The following is a 7,064-nucleotide window of genomic DNA, read 5'->3' on the forward strand; positions in this document are numbered from 1 at the left end:
ATAGTTTGTGTCATTCTTGTGGTTTGGATTTTGGGGAGGGGCCTTCTGAAGTGGTGGTTGGTGAAATTTAATTTTCCCCTGAATAAGTCTTTTTGATCCTTTCATAAAAAATTATCCATTTAATATTTTAAAAATCAAAACTGACGTTTGAGTCTCTGCTGCCTGAGTTACACTGTTCTGTTTATGCAGCCACAGAAAATAAGTGTATTGCAGAAAGGTTTTTTTAATGTATAGTAGTAAAACAAATGATGCTGTCTAAGCCCATCTGTCATAGGAGTATTATCTGTGTCACCTGTTTGATGTGAAAAACATTCAGACAGTTTCAGGGTTTGTGCACTTGTTTTACCCACAGTAATGAAGAGGTTCCAGCAAATCCAGATTCACCAGTGAGTGCCAAAAGGAGAGTTCTCTCCCAGTCAGCACTGAGGTCTCACCGTCCCGTGGCTAGACCTATTTCTGTGGGACTTCCCAGGTAAAAATCCACCAAGTTATTTATTTTACATTTCTTAATTGTCTAATGGCACTAACAAAAGAGCAAACTGGGTGATCACCCCTGTTTAATTCTTTGCATGCTCTGAGTGTTTTGGAAGAGTGTGTGTGTGTGCCTGCATGTGTGTAGATAAATAACCATAGCATTTTGTGCAAGAATTCTGTTTTTTATGTTGATGGACACATTCTTTCATAGTAGCTGTAACTATGGCACTGAAATTTCAAATGGGTATTTCCCCCCTGGTCTGTCTCTTCTTGCTTTCTATTTGGGGATTGTGTAGTAACCCTGTTAGTATGTTTTAAATCTCAGTCTCACTAACCTTTAAAAATCCACTTGCTTATTTGAGAGGGCTGGGGAATCTAATTTCATATCCAGAGGAGGAGCTTTGGGATGTGCCCACCTCACCCAGTTCCTCTGCCCTTTGCTGGAGCTCAGGAAATGAAGAGGAGACTTTGATGCTGCAGTGTAGGAGTTGCTTTGCTGCCTGGCAGACATCCTGTGCCCTCCCACTGGCAGCCCTGGGGGTGTTCTGGGCTGGGGGGCACACAGAGCAGGAGCACGATGAGAAAAGGGATGAGGAAAAGGACTGAGGCAGGTGCCAACCTCAGTCAAGGCTGAGGGAGCTGAAGACTAGAAGTGGAAGGAGCTCAGTTTAAGTCGTTAAAGGCAGGAGGGGTTTACATGGCTGCCCTCTAATGCATCTGGCTTACAGCAAAGGTTGGTTTCTCAGGATTAAGATAGTATATTTCTGTGATAACTTGGAATATTTCTCCACCTTTCCCATCTCAGTCCTGAGGGAAGCCTTTCAGGAAGCTTTCCACGTTGTCCAAGTTATTTGAGTAGCACATTGTATAGAAGGTAGAACTGTTTAGCTGAAATTCTAAAGGTTTGGTTTGCCTGGACCACAGTGAGTTTCCTGGTCTGGCCTGAGCAGCCCATTCTTTTAACCTTCCCATTTTGTCTTTCTGTCCTATGTCATTCCAGGTTTTGGTGTGTGTTGTGTGTGGAAAGCTTGCTCTGTTGTCATACAGGAATGAAACGTAGCTCCTCCAAGAGCTGGATCTAATGCTCCCTTTTGAAGTTTTGGGTTTTTTTTAAAAAAACAAACAAACAGAAAACCCCCACCAAGCCCCCACAAAAGCAAAGAGAAAGTAAACAAAAACCACACCCCAATACCAAAATCACTCAAACCTTTTCAGTCTGTATTTCAAAAACAGAAAACTTTGTTAAACCAGTTTTTATAAGACTGAATAGCACAGAAAGGGGCATGTTTGTGTTGTCCCATGCATGGGAGCATTGCTGCTGGGTTTCAGTGTCATTCCTCCTCTGCCGTGCTCTTACGTGTATGCTGACTGGTGCTAAACACTGGTTCAGGCTGCATTGTTGTGTTCAGGGAGCAGTGCAGGGCAGAGGAATACATTTGTGATCGTGATTTGGAGGGGGGAAGAGAGGCAGCTGGGATGGAGGTATCTCTGGAGTGACAAACAATGGTTTACACTTCAAAAATACATCTTAAATGCACTGGAAAGTTAATCTTGGTACACAGCACAGCAAGCACCACTCTTAAATAAGATTAAAAGCAATTGCTTACTAGAGGTCTCTGGTGTGACCACGTGCTCTCCTGTCCTGTTCTTGTGGGAAGTCTGTAAAAGCTTCACCTTCTGTTTGTCAGAGGGAGATGGGGGCTGAATGACTAGTAAAGCCAAAACTGCGAGTGGACTTCCCTGGCTGACCTCTGTTTATGCCCTTGGTTTTGGTTTCTTTTTAATGTAACGTGTGTGTATAGAACAAGTGCTGTAAGAGTAAAGGAAATGTAACCCCTCTGAAACATGCAGAAGCAGTGTACCTGCCTTGAGTCCCGACCAAGAAGCAGAAGCTGCCCCTGTGCCTGACCTGTTGGGAAGTATCCTGTCTGGGCAGAGCTTGCTCATGATGAGCAGTTCAGATGTGGTCATCAACAGAGACGGCTCGCTGACGGCCAAGAGGGCAGGTAAGGGTGTGCCACTCATAGTGCAGTTACCCTGTTCCATCCACCTCTGCCCTGCTCCTGCAGCCTGCTTAGCTTCAAACACAGGGGTACAGCTGGCCAGGTGGGATAGATGCAGTATGTGCCAGCAGGAAAATCCTTACGTGTGCTCTGGGATAGCATTATTTGTCTCTGTTCTAATTGCAGAGCTGAGATGTTACTGGAGGATTTTAGTTCTGATAGGTAGTCTTCATCTTTCAAAAGTACTGCACCTGTAATCCCAGGCTTTGTTACAAAAAAACCCAGAGGAGTGGCTAGAGCAGGGATACCTCAGTCCCCAGTTCTTCTGGCATTTGTCATGCACTGCTGCCATGCCTGTGAACTGCACTCTGAGGAGCAGTGATGAGAACCTTGGCAAGAAGTTCCTTTGCAGAAGTAGAGCTCCGGGTACACGGCAGCATCTGCAGCTGTGTCTTCCCTTGGCATGGCTTATTTGAAAAGAATCTCCTCAAATTGAAGCTTACAGCTCGATTTTAAAACTAAGTAGCTATAGCATGCTCTGTTAGAGTCATTTTTATGAGTGACTGCAGGGTAATAAACATGAATCTGGTCATCTGCAGGATGGAATAATTTCTTTCCTAAACATTAGTGTTCACCTCAAAGCTGCAGTAGTCTGGCACCAAACCTTGACCTAGAGAACCATTGCATTGCCTTATTACTGTGTGGTGTCTGCACACCAAAGGGGCACTGAAAATAATTAACTCTGTACCTCTTTTAACACCGGGGGGAAATGTCCAGATATGTTTTGAAAAGCTGAATTGTTTCTTGTGTGCCACAGCCCCACTGCACAGGAAATCAGGGAAGGACTCGAGAGCGGAGGACGGGTCGGGGCGGAGCCCCCAGCCGAGTCCAGCAGCGCACTCAGGGACCACAGCAGGCAGCTCCAGTGCTGGACCTCCCGTCGCCTCGGGGCCGAGCGCTCCCCCCGGAGCTCCCCCCAGAGCTCCCCCCAGAGCGGGTGGCAGGGCACCTTCCCCCTCGCTGCACAGGGCCCAGCCCACAGCAAGCCCTGCACAGCCAACCTCGGAACAGGCGACGGCCAAGCCGGAGTGCTCGATGACCCCCAGGTCTGTTCAGACTCAGAGTACAGCTGCGCTGAGCAGGCACGGCTCCAGGCCAGAGCCAGTGCCCAGATTTAATGGAAACTCGAAAAACTTTGCACCCACGGACTCACCTTTAAAGCCCCTGAGCTGCAATATGAATTCTGGCTCTAAAGCTGTGACTGTGAGGCAACCATTAAAACCACCTCTCAAGAGAATAGACATCTTTGAGCTTCCCAGGATACCAAAGATTAAAAAGGAGCCCAGCAGCAAGCAGGTGGAGCCAGAACCCACGGGAAGCCAAAGCTGTGACATCCCCAGCTCCTGTGTAACCCAGCTGACGGGCAGGGAGAGCACCAGCCAGCCAGGGAAGGGGGGTGGCAGGGTGGAGAGTCAGAAGTCGAACACCAAGGAGTCTCAGCAACAGACACGTACAAGTGGGACATCTTTTGCTGCCCACACGAGCTCGTGCGGCAGCTCCTCGCTGCCAGGCTCTTCCAGGAGCAAAGGCCCCAGCTCTTTCGAGAGCTTTAAAATCAATATCCCTGGGAACACAGGGCAGCCCAGCAGACTGTCTCACCCAGGGTTTTGTAACACCTTCCGCCCCGTGGATGACACGGTGCAACAGAAAGAGAGTCCCTCACCTCTTTTCTCAGTGAAGAAAAAGCAGGTCAAAAGTGAAATATACGATCCCTTCGAGCCCACAGGCTCGGACTCGAGTTCAGCGAGCAGCAGTCCTGAAAGGCTTGGCTCAGGGATCCCACTGACCAATATCACCAGGACCATTTCCATTGAAAGCCCAAAGGTTCAGACCTTTCAAACTGTCCGTCGTTTCACCCCTTACAGGGTAGACAATATATTTGGCTCTGAGGCTGACTCTGACGGGCCGTCGGGTGACACGGGCTCCCGTGGCGGGGTGGCAGTCAAGGGCAGGATTGTAGAGCAGATCTCTGACACAGAGGAGCCAGACCACGGGGAGGAGGAAGACTTCCCGAGCGGACCTTGCACTTCCTCCGCTGCCAAGCAGATTTCTAATGCAGAGTGTCTAAAGGAGGAAAGCAGAGAGGGCCCTAATGTGTTCTTCAATGCTGAAGAATTGATTAGGCCTAGCACTATTAACGTGAAGCTGGAACCAGATAGTCCCTCAAAGAACGATGGGCAGCAGAAAGGCCCAAAGGTTGAACAGACAGAGAGGCGATCACGTTCCAGGTCCTGCTCCAACTCCAGCTCCCGAAGCAAGAAGAAGATGAAGAGGAAAAAGGCACTTGTCAAAGAGCGTAAGAGATCCCGATCAGGGTCCAGAGACAGAGCACGCTCAAGGGACAGGAGCTCCAGGTCTACCTCCTGGTCGGGTGGAGAGGAGCACAGCAAAACACACACCTTGAAGCCCAAGAGCAGGAGGTCTTCTACCGACCGCTCCAGCAGTCATGAGCGGGCTAAAAAAAAGAAAATGAAGGATAAAAACAAGGATAAAAAGACAAAAACGTCTTCGTCCAGGGAGAGGAGGAAATCCAGGTCACGTTCAGGTAGTCCTGGGAGCACTTCTGAGTTTTATGAAAACAGGAAGAAGAAAAGACGGTCCCGCTCGAGATCCAGGCGCAGGGACCGCTCCCGGTCCAACAGCCCCGAGAGGACGAAGAGGAGGAAGCACAGGAGGGAGAAGAGCTACGAGAAGTATGATAAGGACAGCAGCCTGAGGTCAAGGGACAGAAAGAGATCGAGATCCAGGTCTCGGGAGAGGAGAAAGTGGAGGTCCAGGTCTCGGTCTGCATCTCGATCTCGGGAGCACAAAAGCAGCAAGTCAAAGGAAAAGAGACCGCGGTCGAGATCGCGTTCCAAAGAGAGGAAACGCAGATCAAAAGAGACCTCTCTTCCTCCTCCTCCAGAAAAGGATCAAAAGCCTCCAGCTGAAAATGTGTCCAGGTGTCTGGAGCAACCCCCTTCCTTCAGACCAGAGCCAAAGCAGGAGCTAGTACTCGAAGAGCTTTCCATAACCATCCAACCAAATGTCAAGCAGGAGGAAATACAGGCTGAGACCCCAGTTCCACTGAGAGAGGCCCAAGAAACTATAAAAGTAGAACCCATCTTTCAGGAAGCTGCCAGTGAAACTGCATTCCCAGTGCCAGAGATCACAGACGTTTGTGCTCCAGTTGGCAGCGTGGATTCTCTTACTGAAGCAGAGTTACTGAGCAGCAGTGACCCAGGAGTGCTTGGCAGCTGTAGCAATACAAACCTGGAGATTACGGTGAAAATAGAAAACACCACGTTATGTCCATCTCTGATGGAAGCAGCTCCAAAGAAGGAAGTTATCATTCATGCTCCCGTGGAGGCTGCACCCATTCAGAGCTCCTCCAAAAGCAAAGCAGCCGACGGTGTGAAGGAGGTTAAAGATGAGTGCCTTGTGTCAAGTGAGAACAGTTTCAGTAAGCCTGAACTGGAGGTGGTCGCTCAGGGTCCTGCACTGAAATCAAAAGCACCAGTGAAGAGAGTTACCTGGAATCTTCAGGAGGAGGAAAGCAGCACGCTGTCTGCTGGGAAGGCTCCAAGTAAGTCTCATTTTGAAAACAACCAGCTGATCTCTGAGCTGGCAGCCCACATTCCACCCTTTCCACACTTCATTAGAGCGGTTGGTTTGCCTCCAGAGTTTAGAGAGATTTCTGGGGCCCCAGGAGCGTGGCAGATCTCTGTAGCTCGCTCCTGGGAGCTCTGTGAAGCCACAGCTGCTAGGAACACGTTGGCTTTGGACCCCGTGCAATGTCTGCTGACAGAGTTGCTTGTGTGGTTCTCGTTGGTTACTCTTGTGGCAACAAGAAACCCAGTAAAAGGCAGTTGCTCAAGAGGATGGTAAGTCCTCTTGTATCAGAAACTTTAAAATGTTGATGACCACTGAACAAAATCCTTTCATAGCTAGCTTTCTTGTTAGATCCTTTTTAATGTTTTAAAATATAATTGGTGTTGAGTCTCTGACTCGTTAGGTTTATTTTGGTCTTAAATGTTTTCTTTTTCTTCTCTTGGGGAACCTAGGGCTGCCATTTTACAAACTTCAGCGAGCAAAAGAAGGGGCCTGGAAGGCAGAGGACTTGAACCAAACGTTAAATCAGGTGCAGTTAAATGAGCCTCCTCCAACCAATTATATGATTCCTGAGCCTATGTTTCCTGATCTAGATTCCTCTCAGGTTGGTTCCTCTTCGGCACCCACGTGTCATGGAAGGCATCTCACCTCATCCGTGCCCTCGTTGTGCAACACCCTCCTCTCATGGCAGAGTTTGCCTTCCCCTGCGCGTGGCGCATTCCATACAGCCCATACCCCTCAGCAACCTTCTGACCATCGAGTGTCTCTGCTGGGCCCACAGCTGGAGCAGCACGTTCTTCGTTCTGCTCTGTTCCTGCAGCTCCTGTTGTCGGCAGTGATTGGGGAAGGATGGTGCAGCTCCAGAAGCTGTGTGCTTCTCCCGGGTTGCCGTGGGGCCGGGCGGGTCGGCCTGGGGGCACGGGGCCGTGCGGTCAG

At 49.3% G+C, this 7,064-nt stretch overlaps 1 protein-coding gene across 1 annotated transcript in view; it reads left to right on the top strand.

The window, feature by feature from the left end:
- The window catches only part of PHRF1 (PHD and ring finger domains 1), an 18,696-nt gene extending 11,729 nt beyond the window's left edge, over nucleotides 1-6,967 (top strand). The window contains 6 exon segments of the mRNA XM_008938055.1: nucleotides 353-472; nucleotides 2,326-2,480; nucleotides 3,295-6,102; nucleotides 6,581-6,745; nucleotides 6,748-6,818; nucleotides 6,821-6,967. Of these exon segments, the coding sequence (XP_008936303.1) occupies nucleotides 353-472; nucleotides 2,326-2,480; nucleotides 3,295-6,102; nucleotides 6,581-6,745; nucleotides 6,748-6,818; nucleotides 6,821-6,967 (3,466 nt within the window).
- Nucleotides 6,968-7,064: the final 97 nt, after the last annotated feature.

Source organism: Merops nubicus, unplaced genomic scaffold (assembly GCF_000691845.1).
Source record: "Merops nubicus isolate BGI_N331 unplaced genomic scaffold, ASM69184v1 scaffold24390, whole genome shotgun sequence".
NCBI classification, from domain to species: Eukaryota; Metazoa; Chordata; class Aves; order Coraciiformes; family Meropidae; genus Merops; species Merops nubicus.